The following is a 25,667-nucleotide window of genomic DNA, read 5'->3' as shown; positions in this document are numbered from 1 at the left end:
CCCTAGTGCGAGCTATTGTGACATCAACAATATGTCTGAGCAGCCAATCAAAGGGCAGAATTCTCACAGACAGCAAACTAGGAAATGAGTAAGCTCTAACTATTCAAAAATGTTAGAGAGAGCAAAACAAAGACTGGGGCTCTCACATGGGGCACAGGCAAACATGAAATAAAGATGAACAAACTTGTCAAAAAAATAGATTTTTTTTAAGTTTCTTGAAAATTTTAATTTTTATTAAAATGGATAAATTTCACACTGCACAAAATTAAAATGAGTTTGCCAGGACCTTGACATTTGTTTAGCAGTCAATACGCTGTTCAAACCCCAGTTACACCCGAGTCCCTTCGGGTCTAACTTTTAGTGGGGAATTTAACAGCGTAATTACTGCGGAAGAGCTGAAGTTTTCATCAGTTTCCCTGATGTCACTGATTGCCGGCTCTGTGCCGGGGGGAGGGGAGTGGGTGGGGAGGGGGCTACAGCTGTGTCGGAGCTGTGAATGACAGACCGCAACTTTGGGATTTCCGCTTACACCGCAATTCGCTGCCAATTCCTCTTCTTCTTCTTCGGCAGTCCCTCGGAACTGAGGATGACTTGCTTCCACATTAAAAATGAGTTCTCAGGTGGCTGATTAGTCCAATGCAGGACCTACAGTCTCTGTCACAGGTGGGGCAGACAGTGGTTGAAGGGACGGGTGGGTGGGGTGCTTGGGTTGACGTGCGCTCCTTGCGCTTGGCTTCCGCTTGCTCCCGGCGAAGAGACTCGAGGTGTTCGGCGCCTTCCCGGATGCTTCTCCTCCACTTTGTGCGGTCTTGGGCCAGGGATTCCCAGGTGTCGGTGGGGATGTTGCACTTTTTCAAGGAGGCTTTGAGGGTGTCCTTGAAGCGTTTCCTCTGCCCACCTGGGGCTCTCTTGCCTTGCCGGAGCTCCGAGTAGAGCGCTTGTTTTGGGAGTCTCGTATCGGGCATGTGGACAATGTGACCCATCCATCGGAGCTGATCGAGCGTGGTCAGAGCTTCGATGCTGGGGATGTTGGCCTGAGCAAGAAAACTGACATTGGTGCGCCTATCCTGCCAATGGATTTGCAGGATCTTGTGGAGGCAGCATTGGTGGTACCTCTCCAGTGCTTTGAGGTGCCTGCTGTACATGGTCCATGTCTCTGAGGCATACAGGAGGGCGGGTATCACTGCTGCCCTGTAGACCATGAGCTTAGTGCCGGGTTTGAGGTCCTGGTCTTCAAACACTCTCTTCCTCAGGCGACCAAAGGCTGCACTGGCACACTGAAGGCGGTGTTGGACTTCGTCGTCGATGATTCACCGTCATCCTGACTGCAAACCATTGAGTCCAGTAGCAGGGGCACTGCTCAGAAAACTGCTCTGTTCTTGGAGGTGTTAAGCTCCTTGAGTGTTGTTGAGGCTGCAGTCACCCAGGCCAGTGGTCCCTATTCCATCACACTCCTGACTTGAACCTTGTGGACGGTGGAGATGTTTTAATTAATGGTATCATCTTTGTTTTACGAAGATTGTTTAGATGTGTTTCTAATTGTCTTGTCCTTGACATGCAAGTATGTCAGGGTTTAAAATCCAATTTGCAATCCGAATATCTAACTATCACTTTTCCTTTAAATTCCCTAGTTCAGCTATTCCGCCGCTTATGACTATCTCAACAACATGTACGAATTCCCTACATTTTTCCGAACGATTCCAAATGACTACCACCAGGTGGATGGTTTAGCCCAGCTTGTCAAATACTTTGGATGGAATTGGATCGGGACGCTGAGGAGCAACTCCACCTATGGTGCCTTGGCTATGGACGAGATCCTCAAAAGTATGGAGAGCTTCGGTATTTGCATCGCTTTCTCCGAGGCCGTTCACAAGACAGACTCCAAAGCGAAGCTACTCAGTCTCATCGACATCATCAAGCAAGCCACCACGAAGATTATCGTTGCCTTTGTTGCTCAGGCGGATATGGCAGTCCTGTTGCAAGAACTCGTTCACCAGAACGTGACGGGAATCCAATGGATTGGGAGCGAGTCTTGGATCACAATGCCCAACCTCTCCCCCAAAGAAGAGGCGAGATTCCTGGCTGGGACACTGGGCTTCGCCGTCCCGAAGGCAATACTGCCGGGGCTAAAGGAATTTCTTCTTGGAATTCACCCATCGAAATACCCTGGAAATGTTTTCGTGGCTGAGTTTTGGGAAACCACATTTCAATGCCTCTTGCAAAAACCGGAGAACCACAGACAGCTCGACAGCGATGCTCAGGTCAAACTCTGCACTGGAGATGAAAAGTTGGAAGAAGTTGATAATCAGTACACCGATACATCGCAGCTGAGGATCGCTTACAACGTCTACAAAGCGGTGTATGCAATCGCTCACTCGCTCAACAACATGCTGTCAAAAACAAACTTTACCTATACGCAACTTGACCTTTGGGAGGTGGGACGTTTTAATTTTCTAGATTTCCTGGAAATCTGCTTATATTTTAGAAAGTTCACTTTCTCGGGTGAAAATTCTGGTCCCACGCCTTTCTGAAAATGTTATCTGTCTCATAATTTTTTTTAGACTGTATACATACCCATAGCTATCATGTGGATGCTAAACCATTGGATTCAGGCTAAAGTTTTAATGTAGGTCTGATCCTGACTCTCGATTCACATTGCAACTTCATAGGTTGCATTAAGACACCCAGTTTGATACCCGTGCCAAGAGACTTGGCCCCATACCCTGACCCATGCTTGTTTTCAAATCCCTCCATGGCTTCACCACTCCCAATCTCTGTAATCTCCTCCAGCCCCACAACCCCCTCCGAGATCTCTGCGCTCCTCCAATCCTGGCCTTTTGACCATCCCTGATTTGAAACGTTCCACCATTGCCGGCCGTGCCTTCAGCTGCCTGAGCCCTAAGCTCTGGAATTCCCTCCCTAAACCTCTCCGCCTCTCTGCCTCCATCTCCTCCTTTAAGACGCTCCTTAAAACCTACCTCTTTGACCAAGCTTTTGGTCACCTGTCCTAATATCTCCTTACAACAGTGACCACACTCCAAAAGTGCTTCATTGGCTGTAAAGCGCTTTGAGACGTCCGGTGGTCATGAAAGATGCTATATAAATGCAAGTCTTTCTTTCTTATGTGTCTCAATGTCAAATTTTGCTCCTGTGAAGCACCTTGGGACGTTTTACTATGTTAAAGGTGCTGTATAAAAACAAGCTGTTGTTGTTGCTAAGCTGGCATTGTAAATCAGGAGTCTGTCTTTGGATAGGTGGAGTGAGAATCTTTGGTCGGGGGCAATTTCCCATTATTTCGCTTCAATACCTGATAAGAGTGTAAATCCAGTGGGGTGTCACACCTGGTTTACAAGAAGGTTCGGGGAACCGTTGGACCCCCGGCATATTCAATCAACCAATCTAACCGCACTTTAAATGGATGGAGAGCAGGGATCATCCCCTCCCATTCTAAACATGTAATCCGCCAATTTCAGTGGGGTTTCTCCCGCTCTCTCGGCAGAAAATCAGCCGAAATCTCAGCTAAGCGGTGTAAATCACCGTTTGTGCCGGTTCTCTGGGGTTCCGCCGATCTTGCGCCAAAGTTGGGGTGGGTGACCGGGTGGAAGTTCGAGCCCATACATTTTTAGCTGCTGCCTTGTGTGGGGCAGGCTTGATGGACCAGCTGGTCTTCTCCTGTCTGTCAATCTTGTATGTTGGTATGTTGCAAGAGAGGCACGCACAGCAGCCTCTGAAGGGCAAAACTGCTGCACTTCCACCCAGACATGAGCCTGGCACTAGAGGTGCAGTTACCGGTCTCAGATTGGTAGCTGCAATGTCAATGCATCCTTGGATGGTCATCACTAGAAACAACCCACAAAGCAAATCTTCACAAATCCATTTTAGATGTTGGTAGACATGTCAAGCAGAACAGATATACAAGAATGGATTAGGAAAAAAAGGGAGGCTTTTGGCAGATACAAAGGACTAAAAACAGTGGAAGCCCTAGAGGAGTATAGAAAGTGCAGGGGGGTACTTAAAAAAGAAATTAGGAGAGCGAAGAGGGGGCATGAAAAAACACTGGCGGACAAAATAAAGGAAAATCCCAAGGTGTTTTATAAGTATATTAAAGGTAAGAGGATAACTAGGGAAAGAGTAGGGCCCATTAGGGATCCAAGTGGCAATCTGTGTGTAGAACCAGAAGATGTGGGTGAGGTTTTAAATGAATATTTTGCATCTGTGTTCACTATGGAGAAGGACAATGCAGGCATAGAAATCAGGCAGGGGGATTGTGATATACTTGAACAAATTAATATTGACAGGGAGGAGGTACTAGCGGTTTTAGCGGGCTTAAAAGTGGATAAATCCCCAGGCCCAGACGAGATGTCCCAGGCTGCTGTGTGAGGCAAGGGAGGAGATTGCAGGGGCTCTGACACAAATTTTCAGAACCTCTCTGGCCACAGGGGAGGTGCCAGAGGACTGGAGGACAGCTAACATAGTACCGTTATTCAAGAAGGGTAGTAGGGATAAACCAGGGAATTACAGGCCAGTGAGCCTAACATCAGTGGTAGGGAAATTATTGGAAAAAATTCTGAGGGACAGAAATAGTCTCCACTTGGAGAGGCAAGGATTAATCAAGGATAGCATGGCTTTGTCAGGGGGAGATCATATCTAACCAATTTGATTGAATTTTTTGAGGGGGTGACTAGGTGTGTGGATGAGGGTAGTGCAGTGGATGTGGTTTACATGGACTTCAGTAAGGCTTTTGAGAAACTCCCACATGGGAGACTGGTCAAGAAGCTAAGAGCCCATGGGATCCAGGGCAATTTGGCACATTGGATACAAAATTGGCTTAGTGGCAGGAGGCAGAGGGTGATGGTCGAAGGTTGTTTTTGTGACTGGAAGCCTGTGTCCAGTGGTGTAACGCAGGGATCGGTGCTGGGTCCCTTGCTGTTTGTAGTGTACATTAATGATTTAGATATGAATGTAGGAGGTATGATCAGTAAGTTCGCAGATGACACGAAAATTGGTGGAGTGGTAAATAGCAAGGAGGGGAGCCTCAGGCTACAGGACTGTAGATGGGTTGGTCAGATGGGCAGAACAGTGGCAAATGGAATTTAATCCTGAAAAGTGTGAGGTGATGCATTTTGGGTGGACTAACAAGGCAAGGGAATACACAATAAATGGTAGGACCCTAGGAAGGACAGAAGATCAGAGAGATCTTGGTGTGCATGTACATAGATCCCCGAAGGCAGCAGGACAGGTAGATAAGGTGGTTAAAAAGGCTTATGGGATACTTGCCTTCATTAGCCGAGGCATAGAATATAAGAGCAGGGAGTTTATGATGGAGCTGTACAAAATGCTAGTTAGACCACAGCTGGAATTCTGTCTGCAGTTCTGGTCACCACACTATAGGAAGGATGTGATTGCATTGGAGAGGGTGCAGAGGAGATTCACCAGGATGTTACCTGGGCTGGAGCGCTTCAGCTATGAAGAGAGACTAGACAGGCTGGGGTTGTTTTCCTTAGAGCAGAGAAGGCTGAGGGGGGACCTGATTGAGGTGTACATAATTATGAGGGGCATAGATAGGGTAGACAGAAAGGAACTTTTCCCCTTAGTAGTGAGGTCAATAACCAGGGGGCATAGATTCAAGGTAAGGGGCAGGAGGTTTAGAGGAGATTTGAGGAAAAACTTTTTCACCCAGAGGGTGGTTGGAATCTGGAACTCACTGCCTGAAAGGGTGGTAGAGGCAGGAACCCTCACAACATTCAAGAAGCATTTAGATGAGCACTTGAAACACCATAGCATGCAAGGCTACGGACCAAGTGCTGGAAAATGGGATTAGAATAGACAGGGCTTGATGGCCGGCGCAGACATGATGGGCCGAAGGGCCTCTTTCTGTGCTGTATAACTCTATGACTCTAACAATTCTCACCCTCCCCCAGCGTATAATGTAACATTTAACCCAGGACTGTAACAAGCACAGCAATGGGTACAGGATGTCATGGGCTTGAAGTAGTTCAGGATAAAAATGTTTCTTTGAGTTGTGATGCAAGGTCCACACCTGAAAGGTTAATCTCTCTCTCCTCTTACAATTAATGACAAACCTGCTGTGTATTTCCAGCATTTTCTGCTTAGATTTCTGATTTCCAGAATTTCATAGAGTTATAGAATCTTACAGTACAGAAAGAGGTCATTCGGCCCATTGTGCCTATGCTGGCTCTTTGAAAGAGCTCTCCAATTAGTCCCACCCCTTTCCCCACAGCCCTGCATACTTTTCCTTTACAAGTATTTATCCAGCTCCCTTTTCAAAGCTTCTATTGAGCCTACTTCCACCAGCCTTTCAGGCAGCGCATCCCAGGTCATAGCAACTCGCTGTGTAAAAGACATTTCTCCTCATCTCCCCTCTGGCTCTTTTGCCAACAATTTGTATTTTTGTTTTTTGCCTTGCTGAAACCTTTGATATAATTCATAGATAGGAGGGAGGGGTTCACCTACTTGCTGTGTGTCAATGGCATTGTAAGCACAGTGAGTAGATCACCTCTGATCGCTCTTTATAGAAGCGTTTATGATGTTGGTCAAAATCTTCTGCCAAGCTCACAATGTCGCCCAGAACAAACCTTCCACTCTGCAGAAAGACCCTGAATTATGTTTAAAAAACTGAAAAAGTACTCATTTATATCCAGCTTTCCAATTTCCTGAAAGATCTTTTTGTATGTTTTGATTGGGGAGAAGGTTATAAAATGGCTTCTAATTTTGATTTAAGGTTACTCAACAAGTTGCGTTGCAAATTATAACCTCACCAATGACTTGTAAGTAATTTTCTCTTTTTCCTCCTTTATTCAAGCTACTTCATCATATGTATGTCGTGAATTTTACAGCTAAGAATGGAGAAAGTATATACTTCGATCTAAACTTAGATACAGTCCCATTATATGAATTGGTTAACTGGCAGATGAATTCTGAAGGTGTTGCTCATGTTGTGACAGTTGGACATTATGATGGACTTCTAGCTTTTGAGAAAAGGTTATACATAAACAAAGAGAATGTTATTTGGATAGATGGGAAAAAGGAGGTAAGTTCATCTTAAAAACGTGCTAACTCCAGATTGTACACAGTGGTCTTGGAATTAAATTGTAGGGTCCTAGGGTATCATCACATAATGGGTTCATATGAAATCTCTTCCTCTACAAATTTAATGGATATATTAACACAGAAACTCCGCCACCTAGAAGGACAAGGGCAGTAGGTGGATGGCAGCGCCATCACCTCCACGTTCCCCTCCAAGTCACACACCATCCTGACTTGGAAATATATCGACGTTCCTTCATCGTCGCTGGGTCAAAATCCTAGAACTCCCTTCCTAACAGCACTGTGGGAGCACCTTCACCACACGGACTGCAGCGGTTCAAGAAGGCAGCTCACCACCACCTTCTCAATGGGCAACTGGGGGTGGGCAATAAATGCTGGCCCTGCCAGCGACGCCCACATCCCGTGAATGAATTTTTAAAAAGGTTTTGGGGTCACATCTTCTTTTCAAAATGTTGATTCTAATTTTACCACTTTAATTGCAACTAGAGTTTTATTCATTGGTAATTGTATTAAATGAAACCTAAAGATATCAAAGACATGCCTTACTTTGATCACCTGCTGTAGAGAGCACTTATTGCCTGTTGTAATACAGCCTGGTACAAGATAATCAAATGTTGTGATATTAAGTGATTTCATCTTTTAGAGGTCGCTGGATTGAGCAAAGTACTATATCTTTTATCCCAGGTACCCCGTGGAGTTTGTTCTGACAGTTGTCTCCCTGGCACATGGAAAACAGTCAAAAAAGAAAAGCCTGTGTGTTGTTTTACCTGCATACCGTGTGCTGATGGTGAGATCAGCAATGTGACAGGTGTGTGCATACCGTGTGCTGATGGTGAGATCAGCAATGTGACAGGTGTGTGCATACCGTGTGCTGATGGTGAGATCAGCAATGTGACAGGTGTGTGAATACCGTGTGCTGATGGTGAGATCAGCAATGTGACAGGTGTGTGCATACCGTGTGCTGATGGTGAGATCAGCAATGTGACAGGTGTGTGAATACCGTGTGCTGATGGTGAGATCAGCAATGTGACAGGTGTGTGCATACCGTGTGCTGATGGTGAGATCAGCAATGTGACAGGTGTGTGCATACCGTGTGCTGATGGTGAGATCAGCAATGTGACAGGTGTGTGCATACCGTGTGCTGATAGAATCACAGCATGATCGAAGTTTACGGCACAGAAGGAGGCCATTCGGCCCATCGTTTCTGTGCCGGCCAAGAAAGAGCTATCCAGCCTAATCCCACTCTCCAGCTCTTGGTCCGTAGCCCTGTAGTTTACGGCACTTCAAGTGCATATCCAAGTACTTTTTAAATGCAATGAGAGTTTCTGCCTCTACCACCCTTTCAGGCAATGAGTTCCAGACCCCCACCACCCTCTGGGTGAAAAGAATTCACCTCAACTCCCCTCTAAACCTCTGACCAATTACTTTAAATCTATGCCCCTGGTTATTGACCTCTCTGCTCAGGGAAATAGGTCCTTCCTATCCACTCTATCTAGGCCCCTCATAATTTCATACACCTCAAATAAATCTCCCCTCAGCCTCCTCTGTTCCAAAGAAAACAACCCCAGTCTATCCAATCTTTCCTCAGGGCTAAAATTCTCTACTCCTGGCAACATCCTCATAAATCTCCTCTGCACCCTTTCTAGTGCAATCACATCTTTCCTGTAATGTGGTGACCAGAACTGTACGCAGTATTCTAGCTGCGACCTAACTAGTGTTTCATACAGTTCTAGCATAACCTCCCTGCTTTTATATTCTATGCCTCGGCTAATAAAGGCAAGTATCCCATATGCTTTCATAACCACCTTATCTACCTATCCTGCTGCCTTCAGGGATCTGTGGACATGCACTCCAATGTTGGTAAGATCAGCAATGTGCTAAATGTTTGCGAATATACAGTACAGACGGAAGCCATTCGGCCCATCGTGACTTTACCAGCTCTTTGAAAACTATCCAATTAGTCCCGCTCTTTCCCCGGAGCCCTGCAAGTTTTCCCCTTTTCAAGTATTTATCCAATTCACTTTTGAAAGTTACTGCTGAATCTGCCTCCACCGCCCTTTCAGGCAGCGCATTCCAGATCACAACAACTCAATGCATAAACAAATTTCTCCTCATCCCCCCCCCCAAACCCCCACTCCCGAACCCCCCCCGAACCCCTCACTCCCAAACCCCCCCCCCGAACCCCGTGGTTCTTTTGCCAATTATCTTAAATCCATGTCCTCTGGTTACCGACCCTCCTGCCAGTGGAAACAGTTTCTCCCTCTCTACTCTCTCATAACTCCTCATAATTTTGAACACCTCTATTAAATTTCCCCTTAAAGATTCTTTGCTCTAAGGAGGACAATCCCAGCTTCTCTAGTCTCGCCACATCACTGAATTCCCTCATGCCTGGTACCATTCCGGTAAATCACTTTAGATGTGTGTGTGTGGATACAGTGTGCTGACGGTGCGATCAGCAATATAATAGGTGGCATAGTGGTAATGTTACTGGACTAGTAATTGAGCGACAAGAGTTCACATCCCAACATGACAGCTGGGGAATTTAAATTCAGTTAATTAAATAAATGTGGAATAAAAGGCTAGTATCGGTAATGGTGACCATGAAACTATTGGGGAAAAACCCATCTATTTCACTAATGTCATTTAGGGAAGGAAATCTGCCATCCTTACCCATCTATATATGACCCCCGACCCAGCAATGTAGTTGACTCTTAACTGCTCTCTGAAATGGCCTAGTGAGCCACTCAAGGGCAATTAGGGATGGGCAATAAATGCTGGCCTTGCCAGCGATGCCCATTTGCCTTGAATGAATTTTTCAAATGAATATAGATGTGTATTTTGCCTCTGATCATTAATTTTCTCCCCTTCCCTACTGAAGACATTAAAGTCTTGCTAAGGCTTGGTTCTATGGGCATATTGGCAGATTATTCAATGATAGAGGGAGGGGGACAAGAGGGATCACAGTCAAGCCGGATTCCATCCTCCAACATCCACTTGCAGTAGAATAGCAATCAGGAGCAAGAATCCAAACTGGTTTCCTCCTCTCGTTCCACATTCAGCTTATTATTGCGTTTGGGAGTTTGCTGTGTACAACATGGCTGTTTTACTTAGTCATAGGGCAGGATTTTCATTGGGCCGTGGAGGCGGGATTGGAGGCGTGTGGGGGGTTAAAATCCCGAAATCGGGGGGGCACGAACCCATCCCGCACCCAACCCGCCTCCATGCCAGTTTCAAAGGAGGCGGGTACCCGACCCGCACTGGGACCCACCTCCCCACGGCGGGAAGGGGATTAGTGCCAATTAACTGCCTGTTAACAGGTAGTTAACAGGCAGTTTTTAGCCTAATCCCTATTTTTAAGGTTGAAGTGTGGGATTCCCGACGGCTTCAAACCACGTCAAGTTAGAGGAGGCGGGCCGTCGGGATGAAGGGCTTGGAGGGGTCGAGATGTCCGGTGTTCAGGTGAGTGATGGGTGCATGATTGCAAAGGTAAGTGTGTTTGGTGTGTGTAAAGTGTTTAAATAAGTTTTACATACCTTTATTTACCTTTACAGCCTTCCTTCCTTCAGGTCTCGGGAGTCCCTCATCTCATCGGCACAGAAAGCAGAATGGCCGCGATCTGTCAAAAATTGCAGCATTCAGCTTTCTGTTCCGGAGAGTTCTCTAAATCATCCTGAGAGGAAGGGAATTAACTTGGAGTACAGATTGTCAGTGTTTGACAGCTTCAAACAGCTGTGAAACGCTGACATTTCATCTGTCAAAAGGTCTTGAATGATGAAATTTCAATCTGTGACGTCACCTGTTGCCGGGTGGCCCTTAATTGGCCTGCTGAGCCTGCTGGGCGAGCTCAACAAGGTCAATGAAGTCAAAATTGCGTGGGTTGGCTAGAACTCGATGGAGGCGAGATTACAACCCCGAAAGTTGCAGACCCGCCTCCTACCCGACTCCTCAATGAAAATCCTGCCCATAGAGTCATACGGCACAGAAGGAGGCCATTCAGCCCATCGAGTCCATGCCGGCTCTCTGTAGAGCAATCCAGTTAGTCCCATTCCCCCGCTCTATCCCCGTAGCCCCGCAAGTTTATTTCCCTCAAGTGCCTATCCAGTCTCCCCTTGAAAACATTGAGTGTCTCCGCTTCCACCACTTCCATCGGCAGCGAGTTCCAGGTCCTCACCACTCGCTGTGTAAAAAAGTTTTTCCTCACATCCCCCCTGTATCTCTTGCTTGCATGACAACAGTGACTGGCCTTCAAAAAGAATTCATTGCATGTGAAGCTCTTTGGGACTCTGGTGAATGCACTTTATAAATGCCAGCTCTTGGCCTGCCTCCCTCCCTAATCCAGGGGCACAGGCCCTAAATGCAACACCTGTCAGGCTCCCTCCGCTTAGAGCAGCACAGTCTGGGGGACCAAACATGGGATCTTGCTGGTCAAGGTAGGCGGGTCAGTCACTGCACTAACCAGCTCAGCCATTCGGGGAGCCTGACACGGTGCCCTTTAACAGTCTTAAGAAGCACTTTGCATGTATGACTTTGAAATACCAACAATTATATTGCTTTCTCTTTTAGATTCAGTATCTTGCTCAAAGTGCCCACCAGAATCCTGGTCCAATCGGCTGAAGACCCAATGTGTGCCAAAGAGAATCGAATTCCTTTCTTTTGACGATGAAATGGGAACTTCCCTTGTGACGCTTGCAGTGATTGGAGCCTGTTTAACAGTGGCCACAGCTCTTATCTTTCATAAGCACAAAGGGACTCCTCTTGTCAAAGCCAATAATTCAGAGTTAAGCTTCCTGCTGCTTTTTGCACTCACCCTTTGCTTCCTCTGCTCTCTGACCTTTGTTGACCGGCCCTCGGTCTGGTCCTGCATGTTACGCCACACCGTGTTCAGCATTACCTTCGTCCTCTGTCTCTCCTGCATTCTGGGGAAGACAATTGTTGTGTTGATGGCTTTCAAAACCAGACTCCCCAACCGTAAAATGATCAAGTGGTTCAGTCCTATGCACCAGAGGTTGAATGTTTTCGCCCTCACGTCTGTCCAAACGATCATATGCATGATCTGGCTCACCACTTCCCCTCCTTTCCCTGTGAGAAGCACTAAGTACTACAAGGCCATCATTATACTGGAATGTAACATTGGGTCCTTGGTGTGCTTTTGTTGTGTGTTCAGTTATATCGGCGCCCTCGCGTGTCTGTGCTGTGCACTCGCATTTTTAGCTCGGAAACTACCCGACAACTTCAACGAGGCGACTTTTATAACCTTCAGCATGCTGATATTCTGCGCCGTCTGGATAACCTTCGTCCCGGCTTACGTCAGCTCCCCTGGCAAGTACACGGTGGCCGTGGAAGTGTTTGCGATTCTGGCCTCCAGCTTCAGTCTGCTTTTCTGCATTTTTGCCCCCAAGTGTTACATCATCTTGTTTCAACCGGAAAAAAACACCAAGAAATACTTAATGAAGAGATCGCACGCAAAAAAACACTGAGCGCTCTCCAGAAAATGTAGCTCGCAAATGTCATGCTAACTGTCCAATGCTTTGTATCAATCGACTAGTTGCAGTTTTTTGGGCTATCTTGATGCAACACTCAGAAAGGCATCACTTCAATTTAATTTTTAAAAAATGCATGCTGTCTTTCACTCTGCCAGCGCATTTCACACTTCATCTAGAGCCATTGTTTGTTTCTTTACTGTTGTGTATGTACCTTTAAGAGAATAACTGGTCTCAGACTGCAGTACCGGCAGTGACCACCCCTGTATAAAAGGCGCTAGAGAGCCTCTGTTTAGTTTCGCTATTGACTTCCACCAGTAAAGGTCTGTTTGTTTTCACTCCTGCTGGTCCGTGTCTCAATCATTCATGGACTTAACACTGGCGACGAGTAAGAAACGAACTTACCTGCAACTCAGCAGCAGCTCTGACGACATTGTTGAAGGTCGGAGCCAGAATTTAAAAAAAATAAAAATAGAGGCCATTGAAACTCGAGAAACGGGCGTCGACCGTCAATCATCGGTTTAAAAACTTGCAGGAGAGACTGTCCAAAGCCAGGCTGGGTTCCTCGGTCTGTGGTTTCCCAGCTAATCGGGCTGGTGGCAGGTAGTGCTCTGATCCTTCCTGGGCTGCGGCGGGCTGAAGCTCGATCGGGTGGCTTTTCAACGGGGCCGGGCAGCGAGTCGGGAAGCAAAGAGAGAGAGAGAGGGTGGAGCACACAGGGCGCGGCCAGTGCTTCGAAGCCGGGCAGCGTTCGGACCTAAGAAGAGGGAGGGAAGTGTCCCAGAGGGTCCGCTCCACGACGGGAAAATAATAAAAGAAAAAAGAATCAATATTAAACGCGCAGGAAACCGTGGAAAGCAGCGCTAACAGCAGCGGGGAAGAAGAAAAAGCGCGGGAGGTGCCATTTTGTTAAATCAGGGAAGAAGGCAAAGCGCGGGAGGCGCCATTTTAGATTTGCAAGATGCCGAAGACTGGCTGTATCACTGCTTTTGATAATACATTAGAGGACTGGACCACGTATGTGGAAAGAGTCGAGGTATATTTCGAGGCAAACGAAATAGCGGAGGGGAAAAAGGCATCGATATTGCTAAACTTAATGGGCGCTAGAACGTACGGCCTATTGCGGGATCTGATTACTCCAGCCAAACCGAAGGCGAAGAGTTTTAATGAAATTGTTGCTGTCCTACAGGGACACTTAAACCCTGCACCGCTGTTGATAGCAGAAAGATTTAAATTCCACAGGAGAACTCCGCACAAAGATGAGAGCAATGCTGAGTATCTTACGGAACTACGCAAGCTATCAAAGCACTGCCAGTTCGGAGCAGGACTGGCAGATACCCTACGGGACAAATTTGTCTGTGGACTCCTGAGTGAAGGAACACAGAAGAAGTTACTCTCAGAGAAAGAGCTGACGCTAGATAAGGCTTTCAGCGTGGCAGTATCGTATGAAGCAGCAGCCAGGGGAGCTGCAGAAATTCAACAAAAACCACAGAAATACGGCACCTATGAAATGACACGGGGATTTGCAAAATGTTATCGCTGCGGCAGAACTAACCATGACCAGAAGGACTGCTGGTCCAAAGACAAAATATGCAGACAATGCGGGAAGATTGGACACATTGCACGAGTTTGTAGGTCTGGGAAGAAGACCAGCGACAACAAAAAAGCTACTAAGGAACCGTACAAGAAAGTACAAAAGATGACGGACAGTAGTTCCGAAGACCAGATGAGCGATAGTGAATCCGGAAACAGGAGACTAAGCTGTCTCAAACTTCACAATGTAATCGCAAAAGAGGATCACCGAACCATTTGGGTCACTCTCACGATAGCAGGGTCCCAAGTTAAAATGGAATTGGATACAGGATCAGCGCTAACCGTCATGAATCGACGAGACTACGAGCGGTTATTTTCACACATACCCTTGAGAGAGACATCCATCGTCTTGATGACGTATACGGGGCAAAAAGTATACCCCAGAGGAAAAATAAGGGTGCCTGTCAAATACAATGGCAAGAAAATACGGAAATTGTATCTCTACATACTGCCAAATGGTGGACCACCGTTATTGGGACGGGAATGGATCAGGAAGATAAACTTAGATTGGCATTCCATTCATGCAATGACGGTGGACGGTAAAAAAGATGAAGACTTCACTCCTGGACGATTGTCAACAATCTTAGCTAACGCCAAAGAGGTATTTCAACAAGAACTGGGCACGCTTAAAGGCGTAACCACCTCGATAAAAATAGAAGAGAATGCAGTTCCCAAGTTTTTCAAAGCGAGACCGGTACCATATGCAATTCGCCCAGCCATCGAGGCAGAGCTGGAGAATCTGGAGAAGGCGGGTGTGTTGTCTAAGGTCGACTGGAGTGAGTGGGTGACACCCATCGTTCCTGTCATGAAGAAAACGTTAAGCAATAAGTCCGGAGAGCCAAGGAAGATTCGCATCTGTGGGGATTACAAGGTGACAGTGAACCCTGTCCTTCACACAGTACAATATCCTCTTCCAAGGAAAGAAGACATCTTCGCCTCACTGTCTGGAGGGAAGCGTTTTACAAAAATTGACCTAGCACAAGCATATTTGCAGATGGAGGTTGAAGAGTCCTCTAGGAAGTATCTCACGATAAACACTCACAAAGGTCTTTACCGGTATCATCGATTGGTATTCGGAGTAGCATCGGCTCCGGCGATATGGCAAAGAGCGATGGAACAAGTCCTGCAAGGGATTCCGGGGACTCAGTGTTACTTGGACGACATCCTTGTAACAGGTGAAGATGACAGTGAACACCTTAACAACCTAGAACAGATGCTCACTAGACTACGGGAACATGGGCTGCGAGCCAACCGCCCCAAGTGCGAATTTTTTAAGAAACAGATATCGTATTGTGGCCACGTGATTGATGAAGAGGGGTTACATAAGTCCCCTGACAAAATTGAAGCGGTTGTTAAGGCCCCAGCGCCTGAAAATGAGTCGCAACTGAGGTCATTCCTCGGGTTGGTGAATTACTATCATAAGTTTTTGCCGAATTTGTCGACAATTCTGCACCCACTGAACGCCCTGCTACGAACGGAGGTAGCATGGAAATGGAACGATGATTGTAAGCGTGCTTTTCAGAAGAGTAAGGACTTAATCACTTCAAGGGAAGTATTGGCTCACTACAACCCAGCACTGCCAATCAGGCTGGCGTGTGATGCATCTCCCTACGGCATTGGGGCGGTACTGTCACATAAATTCCTTGATGGTCTAGAGAGGCCGATAGCTTTTGCGTCACGCTCGTTAACTTCTGCCGAGCGTAACTACGCCCAGATTGACAGAGAGGCCCTCAGCCTAGTGTGGGGGTGAAGAAGTTCAATCACTATCTGCACGGTCAAAAATTTACTGTACTAACCGATCATCAACCTCTTGTCTCCATTTTCAACCCTCAGAAGGGCGTACCGATAATGACAGCACAACGGCTACAGAGATGGCCCCTTTTCCTAGGGGCACACCAATATGACATCGAGTACAAAGGAACTAAACAGCATGGAAATGCTGATGGATTGTCACGTCTACCGTTGCCGACAGTGGAAGAAGAAGACCTTGCAGTGGATCCAATGGAGTTATTCCACTTGACCATAGTCGAATGTCTCCCTGTGACGAATGCAAACATAGAAAAGGAAACACGGAATGACCCGACACTATCACGGGTCTATGATTTAACGGTGAAGGGATGGCCAGCACATGGCGAACCACTGCTGCCAGCATTCTCGCCGAGAAGAGAACAGCTGTCAGTGTGCAGAGGAACCTTGATGTGTGGATCCAGAGTAGTAATTCCACCTAAGTTGATGGATAGAGTGCTCAATGAGCTTCATGAGGGTCATCTGGGTAGGGTAAAAATGAAGAGCTTAGCCAGAGCGTTTATGTGGTGGCCGGGAATTGATAGAGAAATCGAAGAGATGACCAAGAGCTGTGCAGGATGCCAGAAGGTCCAAAACGCTCCACCACAAGCTCCTCTGCATCCATGGGAGTGGCCCTCATCTCCATGGCAAAGGGTGCACATTGATTTTGCTGGTCCCTTCATGGACTCGATGTTTTTAATTGCGGTGGATGCACATTCAAAGTGGCCAGAGGTAATAAAAATGTCCTCAACCACCACGGAAAAAACTATCACAGTTTTACGAACCATATTCGCCAGGAATGGGCTGCCTGAACAGATTTGCTCTGACAATGGACCACAGTTTGTGTCTGAAGAGTTCCGGAGGTTCTTAAAGAACAATGGTGTTAAGCATTACACATCTGCCCCATATCATCCAGCCACTAATGGATTGGCCGAGAGGTTTGTCCAAACATTCAAGAAGGCTATCAAGGCAATGTGTAATGAAGATATACCCCTACAACACAAGGTGGACAACTTCTTGTTTGCCTACCGGAATGCGACACATGCGGTTACCAACCAAACTCCAGCCATGATGTTCTTCAATCGAAGACTACGATGCCGCTTGGATTTGGTTAAGCCAAATGTCCAAAGAGATGTGGAGAACAGGCAGTTTCAGAATATGAATGAAAGACCGACCAGGAGTTTTAAGATAGGTCAACCAGTTTTGGCTCGGGACTACCGCACTGAGAAATGGCAGCCAAGAACGATTTGTACACGACAAGGACCTCTCATGTATACCGTGGACGTTGGGGAGAGCATTGTAAGACGCCATGCTGACCAGATTCTAGAGTCACTGGAAAACGTCAACTCCACACCATGATCTGATACACCTGGTAATGAAATCGACGTTCCAATTGCAGCTACCGCAGAACCGGTAATATTGGAAGCAGATGAACCAAACAACGACATTGATCCCGACTCAACATTGCCAGAAGAACCTGATACCCCAAAGAGGCGTTATCCAGACAGAATCAGGAAGCCTCCTCAAAGACTGAACTTATAATTGCTTAAACTTAACCAATGTATCTAGCAACAGTAATTGTGATTGTAATTCGTTATCATTTAGTTGTTAAATGAATGTTATGTACTGTTTATCTAAAAGGGGAGGAATTGTTGTGTATGTACCTTTAAGAGAATAACTGGTCTCGGACTGCAGTACCGGCAGTGACCACCCCTGTATAAAAGGCGCTAGAGAGCCTCTGTTTAGTTTCGCTATTGACTTCCACCAGTAAAGATCTGTTTGTTTTCACTCCTGCTGGTCCGTGTCTCAATCGTTCACGGACTTAACACTTACCTGTCCTATTACCATCTCGTCTCACCTTGAATATCTCTTAATGTCTCTTCTTTCATCCCCTCCCCCATTTCCCAGCCCCCAAACTGCCTTTTAATCTGTTTCATTTCCTGCCTTTTCTCTCAGTTCTGAAGAAGGGTTTCGACCTGAAATGCTGACTCTATTTCTCTCTCCAAGGATGTTGCCTGGCCTGCTGAGTTTTTCCAGCGTCTTCTGTTGTTATTTCGGATTTCCAGCATCCGCAGTATTTTGCTATCATGTTAGTATGATTCAGCCCTGGCTCAGTGAGCAGCACTCTCACCTCTGAGACAGAAGGTTGTGGGTTTGAAGTCCCCACTCCAGAGACTTGAGCACATAATCTAAGCAGACACTCCCAGTGCAGTACTGAGGGAGTGCTGCACTGTCGGAGGAGCAGCACTGAGGGAGTGCTGCACTGTCGGAGGAGCCGTCTTTCGGCTGAGACATTAAACCAAGAGACGTCTGCTCTCTCTCAGGTGGACGTAAAAGATCCTACAGCACTATTCCGAAGAGGAGCAGGGGAGTTATCCCCTGTATCCTGGGGCCAATATTTATCCCTCAACCAACATCACTAAAACAAATTATCTGGTCATTATCACATTGCAGTTTGTGGAAGCTTGCTGTGCGGAAATTGGCTGCCGCGTTTCCTACATTACAACAGTGACTACACTTCAAAAGTACTTCATTGGCTGTAAAGCGCTTTGGGACATACGGTGGTCGTGAAAGACGCTATAGAAATGCAAGTCTTTAGTAAGAAAATGTGAAATTTCATGTACAGATTTGAAATAACATACACAGCAATGTTTCCTTATAACAACTGATGTAGCATCGCCATTGATTGTAAATGCAGTGTGGTGTGTTCTTGTTGGGTATCATTAAATAAAACTCATACTCTATACCTGACCATTTGCAACATTAGTAATAAATTTGTGAAATGCACAGAGATTTTACGTACTTTGTATTTATTCCAAAATATTAGGTATTGTTGGGGGAGGGGTTTTGAGTGTTGTAAATAAAGTGAGCAGATCTCCTCTGGCTTTCTAACAAAATCAGGAAAGCATTCTAAAAGAGCAGCCTTCAGATATTGCTCTCAATAGTAACCAGAGGAAAACTCCTCGCTGTTTACCATAGTTCCAACCTATAGAGACCAGAGGAAAATGCTTTAATATATTTACCATGTCATTGATAAGTAGTGACTCGGAGAAGTTTACCAATTCTATAAAGACCAGAAAAAATTCACTCACTGTTTAACAAGTCACTAACACAAAGAGACATAGGAACATAGGAACAGGAGTAGGCCATTCAGCCCCTCGAGCCTGCTCAATCAGATCATGGCTAATCTCTACCTCAAATCCATTTACTCGCATTTGCTCCGAATCCCTCGACACCCTTACCTAACAAAAATCAATAAACCTCAATCATGAGAGCTCCAATTGTCCCAGCATTCTCAGCCTTTTGGGGCAGTAAGTGCCAGATTTCCCACTACCCTTCGTGTGAAAAAATGCTTCCTGATTTCCCTCCAGAGCAACCTGGCTCTAACTATAAGGGGGAAAAATTCAGTATCGCCCCATTTGGGGCGTCATTATCGGCCATGCGCAAAGTTTAGCGCCTGGCGCTAATTATCGCCTCTGACAGCAAACTTGGCTTTTATCGCCCCTGGAGGTGATTAGAGCGCTAAATCAGGCGCTTCACATCTGTCTTAAGGTGCAAAGGCCGAGGAGCGAGGCGCTACCTCAGAGCGCTGGCGAAGCAAGGCAGGGCAAATCAAAATAAACCTGCATAAAGTGCTGCTCAGTACTCAAAACTCCTTCACACAGCATTGAATCTCTCCAGAAGTCTCTCTCTCTCTCTCAGAATGCGTGGTGCAAAAACGTCACCGACAAAAAAAGGCAGGAAGCGGTCGCCTTTAAATAGCGCTCCCCCAGTCCCTTTCTGACAGCATAACGCTCCCCTCAACCTGTCGTTGCTAGCGGCAGGCGGTAAGGCAGGGGGCGCCACTCAATATCCAGTCCGGGGCGCTAACGGGGCGTTGCGCACTCCACTGACGTCACAATCTGCCGGCGCAGAAGATCGTGGCGGTAGTGTTTAGCGCCGCCGCAAAACGTCTAGTTAATTTCGCGAGTGGCGCAAACATCGCCGCGCCCGGCCTCTAGTTGCTTCGCCCCCCAATTGGCACCCTCTTAAGGCGCTAACCGGAGGCGCAAACAACTGAATTTTTCCCCCTAAGAGTATGTCCCCTCCTTCTTGACTCCCCCCCCACAGAAGAGGAAATAATTTCTCTGTATCTACCCTATCCAAATCCTTTTAATATTTTAAACTCCTCGATCAGATCGTTCCTCAAATGGAAATCATCCCCTGTGATGTTTTAAATCACGTTGAAAAGATCAAGTACAACACAAATGGGATTCAAACTGAGTGGGATATTGAACATTTACAGTGGTCTCGCTGACCTGCACACTCAATTCAATTCAATTCAATTCAAATGCTTTATTGGCATGAAAGTTTACAGGGAGCCATATTGCCAAAGCTTACATAACAAAAAGTACAGTTTTCCAACATTCTGTTGGTGTCAAACAATTTTGACCTTCGTTGGGTACATACAATATTACTTTAAACAATATTAATTTAAACAGTCTTTGTACATCATTGGGTACATTCAGTATTAATTTTAAACAGTCCTCAGGTTGTGACATGTTGTTACATATTTGGCACCAAGGTATGGTCTGTCTCCTTCTCCCAGGACTAATCTTAATTTTGACAGGTCATCCAATTCCTTGAAATCTGGGGTTGTTTGGCTGAGCTTGTCAAATAATATGTTTCTTGATGTGTTGAATTTTTCGCATTTTAGGAGGAAATGCATCTCTGTCTCAACCTCGCCGGCCAGACATTGATCACATATTCTATTCTCTCTAGGCTGCCAGGATTTCTTGTATCAACGCAGATAACTGACCCTCGCACAAAATACCAATCTGAACAGGTAGACATTAGTAACTACACTTGTATGGTTACAGCTCTGAACCAGTAATGTTTGCCTTAAGACAGCTTGACTAAGTAATGGCAAGGATACAGTATGAAGCACACATTGTACTGATTAACCGATCATCAACGTGCTTATATTTCCCTAATACAAAAGCTTTAAAATAAATGTTGACAATACCTAATGGAGGCAAAATTAAAAATATTAAGGCACTTTATTGGGCAAATTACAACATTAAGTCCCTACATTACATCAGTGACTACACTTCAAAGGTACTTCATTGGCTGTAAAACGCTTTGGGATGTCCTCAGGTGAAGAAAGGCACAATATAAATACAAGTCACCCATCCTTCCAAATATCATAAGAACATAAGAATTAGGAGCAGGAGTCGGCCATACGGACCCTCGAGCCTGCTCCGCCATTCAATCAGATCATGGCTGATCATCGACCTCAACTCCACTTTCCCGGTGATCTCCATATCCCTTGATGCCCCTAGAGTCCAAAAATCTATCGATCTCAGCCTTGAATATACTCAAAGACTCAGCATCCACAGCCCTCTGGGGTAGAGAATTCCAAAGATTCACAACCCTCTGAGTGAAGAAATTCCTCCTCATCTCAGTCTTAAATGGCTGACCTCTTATCCTGGGACTATGCCCCCTAGTTCTAGACTCTCCAGCCAGGGGAAACAACCTCTCAGCATCTACCCTGTCAATCCCCTTCAGAATCTTGTATGTTTCAATGAGATCACCTCTCATTCTTCTAAACTCCAGAGAGTATAGGCCCATTCTACACAATCTCTCCTCATAGGACAACCCTCTCATCCCAGGAATCAATCTAGTGAACCTTCGTTGTACCGCCTCCAAGGCAAGTATATCCTTCCTTAGATAAGGAGACCAGAACTGTGCCCAGTACTCCAGGTGAGGTCTCACCAAAGCCCTGTACAATTGTAGCAAGACTTCCTTACAGTTATACTCCAACCCCCTTGCAATAAAGGCCAACATGCCATTTGTCTTCCTTATTGCTTGCTGTACCTGCATGCTAGCTTTCTGTGTTTCTTGTACGAGGACGCCCAGATCTCTCTGAACACCAACATTTGAAAATTTCTCACCATTTAAAAATATTGGCCTAGAAAGTCGGTGGGCTGCGCCACCAGTTAGCGCCTAAAGAGGGCACTCAGTGGCTTTAGCACCACTGGCCACGCCTCCCGCGATATTTAGCGGGGCGCTAGTGGCGGCGTTAGCCTGTTGCGCTGCGCCGCCACTGATGACGTCATTGGTGTGCGCAGCGCCCCGCTACCACCCCGATTGCGATATTTGTTAGCGCCCACCTCTGTAACACCGGTCGCAAATCGCGCCCGGTTCACGCGGCCTACCTGTGGCGGCAGTGGCGCAAATTAAGGTGGATGTGCGGGGCGGCCATTTTTTTCAGTGGCCGCCTGCCAGCACCTCCGTCCCCGGCCTCCTGATCCTCCCCCGGGCAGTGTCGGCTGTGTTCTGAGAGCCCGGCACTTCTCCTCGGTGCCGGGCTCTTTTGCCGGCACTCGTGATCGCTCATCGCACTGGTGCAGGCCCCTCCCCCTTAAGAAGGGCAGGAAGACCTGCAGTATCGCAGCGCACCATGCTGCAGTGTGTGGCGCTGCGGCACTTTGCGCTGCGATATTCAGTTTCAGCGCCCTAAGAGGGGCGTGGGGCGTCCCTCTTGGGGCATTCAAGATGAATTTCTGGCGGGCGCAACTGCTCCGATCGCAGCGGTAATTTACGGCTCCACCGAATTTCTCCCCCATTCTGTTTTTCTATTCTTCCTACCAAAGTTAATAACCTCACATTTCCCCACATTATACTCCATCTGCCACCTTACTGCTCACTCAATTGTTGACAGTAAGGTGGCAGATGGAGTATAATGTAAATCCACTTACCAGTGTAGGGGGGCATCCTTTACCTGGTTTATGGTAATTTACCTGGTCAGGCAGCCTTTTGCCACTGCACTGTGACCAATTCCAATCAGCGGTTTCGAATCGCTAAACCTCCCCTTTCAGTTCTGACTGGAGGAACTTATAATTAATGATATATTACAAACGGACAAATGGTCTGGATGCAAGAAAGTCGAATTTTATTAAAACTAAAGAAACTACAACACACGATCAAAGTAATCACGGTAAAATTGCTGAACGGGGAAGGCAGATGGCAAAAATGAGGGATAAATGGCTACAATGTTAACCTTACAATCTTAGCAACATTTCCCTTAAATTACCACCCCTTTACTTCTCACTAGATTGTCTTGCTAGTGGGTCAGAAGCCTTGCTCACCTGCAGTCCAAAGAGTAAAAGAGAAGAGAGCGATGCTTCTGGGAAGCTATCTTTTATACGCCTTTTTTTGGGGCCCTCCCCGATCTGATGTTTCTGGGCTAAAACAAAAGAGATCCAAACTGTCCACTTGTCTGGGATGGGTTTGGATAAAGTTGCAGTTTAAATGTGTCCATTGTCTGTGAGGGCTTTCGAATAAAGCTGCAGTGGTTTGAATGTGTTCTTGATTGTCTGTGATGGGCCATCGAATAAAGCTATTTCCTTGCTTGCTTGAGTAAATAGCCTTGAAGGTATTGTAAACAGAAAGTTATTGTTCTGTGGTCAACTGAGACTGCAGTCTCAAGTGGTTACTTCCTTGTGTACACAAAGTAGCAGTTTCTGTAAACAAATCGATTATCTAACTTCCCGAACTGCCTTTGATTGGCAGATTCAAATGGGCTACTCCCCAGTGCAAACAAGCAGCTAGTAGGTTACCGGACCCGCCCAATACCACAGGGTGACTGACAGCTCGGGCTCCATTCATATGCTAACAGCCTGTCTGCCCTTTTGAAATTCTGTTTCCATGAGGTCTGTTCAGCCATTTTTAACAGTCCAAAACTCAAGAGCACATCTTTTAATAAAATGTACAATCTTAAAGTGTGCGATTTTCACAAAGTTCTTTGATTCCAGTGTCCAATTGCCGCCTAGCTTACGAGCTTTTTAACGCAGCCTTTTTGCGATTCTGGGTATGTTTTAAAACATTGTCCAACCTAGAGACAATTTAAATCACACAAGTCTTCGTCCACGATGTGGATTAATATTTCCCGATCTTCGGGGGCTGAGGGGATTTTGCGACCCCTACACCAGATTTGTGTGCAATTCATTAACCACTGTTTTAATGAAGATGTCCATCGAATTAAATGCCTCTGGTAAAGGAATTGCATCTGGATGTGCTAAGTATTTTAGGCTCATCTTCCCAGTGTAATTTCAAGGTCTGAATATCTTATTGGGGTTTGGGGTAAAATTCAACTTCAGTTGGGGGGGAGGCACAAACTGGGCGCTAGTGGATCAGCTGGCTGCTACACACCTCACTGGATTTTCTGTTCCCTTCACTTCAGTGGTAAGGACAATTGGGCGGATTGTATAAAGGGCAGTCGCTCCACCACTGCTCCATTTTGTGCCCCCTTTATTTCAAAACCTACATCTTGGTGTCAACACTTACATTAATAATTTTGGCCACTGTTGTCTTCTGGGAGACCTTAAATAAACCCAGACATTTGCAGGGAATGGTAGCGTATATTACTGGACTAGTAATCTAGAAGCCGCGATTAATGATCCATGTGACGTGAGTTCAAATCCCGCTACGGCAGCTGGGGAATGTAAATTCAGTTAGTTAAATAAATCTAGAATAAAAAGCTAGTATCAGTAACGGTGACCATGAAACTATTGGATTGTTGTAAAAAACCCATCTGGTTCACTAACATCCTTTAGGGAAGGAAATCTGCCGTCCTTACCCGGTCTGGCCGATATGTGACTCCAGACCCACAGCAAAGTGGTTGGCCTAGAAATTCAGTTGGGCGCGCCAGCCGTTAGCGCCTTAGGAGGAGTAGATCTCGAGTGCTAGGCGCTTAGCGCCCGGGTGCAGCGCGATCTGCGCCTCGCCCCAACTTCAGTACACATTTAGCGCCGGCGCAAAGTCTTAGCGCGCACCCTGCTGCGCGCGCAGATCATGACGTCATTTACTAGTGCAACGCCCTTTGTGCGCCCCGAACCGGAACTTCACTCGCGCCGGGCCATTGTGCGCCGGGCGGCCCTAATGACTGTGAAGTGGAACGGTACACAGCCGAGGCGGGCCACAGGGAGCGCTAATTAAAGGGCACTTACCCTGCACTATAAAGGGCAGCCATTTTGCAGCATTCACTCTTGTGCAACGGTTTTTTGGAGAGAGACCAAGGAGGAGAGCTTACTGGTTTGGACCAACACTAGGACAGGTATTTTTGGCTCAGGCCAGAGCTTAGCAATTATCTTTGCCTTCATTGAGAGCTCATTGTTTGCCAGCATATAATGGGGGCTGCATTGGGTGCCAACGCTGACTTTCAGCCTTATGCCAGAAGGGCTTACAGATGCCGTGAGAGAGTGGCAGCCCTGGCTAGATGCAGAGGGGGCAACAGGCGTCGCCAACTGAGGCCTTACCCACCCAGGGTATACCGCCAGCAGTCCTCCTATCTGACCATGTCTGCCGCGATGTGTGTAAGGAGGCTGCGATTCAGAAGGGAGGTGGTTGCAGACATCTGCCAGCTGCTTCAGAGAGATCTGCAGCCACAGCTGATGCGCAGGACGTCTCTGTCGGTGGCAGTGAAGGTGACGGTGGCTCTCAACTTCTATGCCACCGGCTCCTTCCAATCCGCTGCTGGGGACATCGCTAACATCTCCCAGTTCGCCGTGCATTGCTGCATCCGCCAGGTGACCAAAGCCCTTTTCAGAAGGAGACATCAATTCATCTCCTTCCCCATGACCCTGGACAAGCAGCAGCAGCGTGCAGTGGGATTTGCAAGAATAGCGGGCTTCCCCATGGTGCAGGGCACCATTGACTGCACGCATGTGGCTTTGCGGGCACCTCTGGAGCATGCCGAGG

General features: G+C 46.7%; 1 protein-coding gene across 1 annotated transcript in view; it reads left to right on the top strand.

Moving 5' to 3' along the window:
- LOC147081004 (extracellular calcium-sensing receptor-like) overlaps positions 1-12,545 on the top strand; it is a 31,679-nt gene extending 19,134 nt beyond the window's left edge. The window contains exons 2-5 of the mRNA XM_085980994.1: positions 1,632-2,435; positions 6,824-7,051; positions 7,753-7,876; positions 11,632-12,545. Of these exons, the coding sequence (XP_085837120.1) occupies positions 1,632-2,435; positions 6,824-7,051; positions 7,753-7,876; positions 11,632-12,545 (2,070 nt within the window). The remainder of the gene's footprint in view (positions 1-1,631; positions 2,436-6,823; positions 7,052-7,752; positions 7,877-11,631) is intronic.
- The last annotated feature ends 13,122 nt before the right edge of the window (positions 12,546-25,667 follow it).

The sequence above is a fragment of the Somniosus microcephalus genome, unplaced genomic scaffold (assembly GCF_052327205.1).
Source record: "Somniosus microcephalus isolate GS21.2 unplaced genomic scaffold, FLI_Smic_1.0 scaffold890, whole genome shotgun sequence".
NCBI lineage: Eukaryota > Metazoa > Chordata > Chondrichthyes > Squaliformes > Somniosidae > Somniosus > Somniosus microcephalus.
The sequence above is the reverse complement of the archived record's forward strand: the minus strand, read 5'-3'. Positions and strand labels throughout refer to the sequence as shown.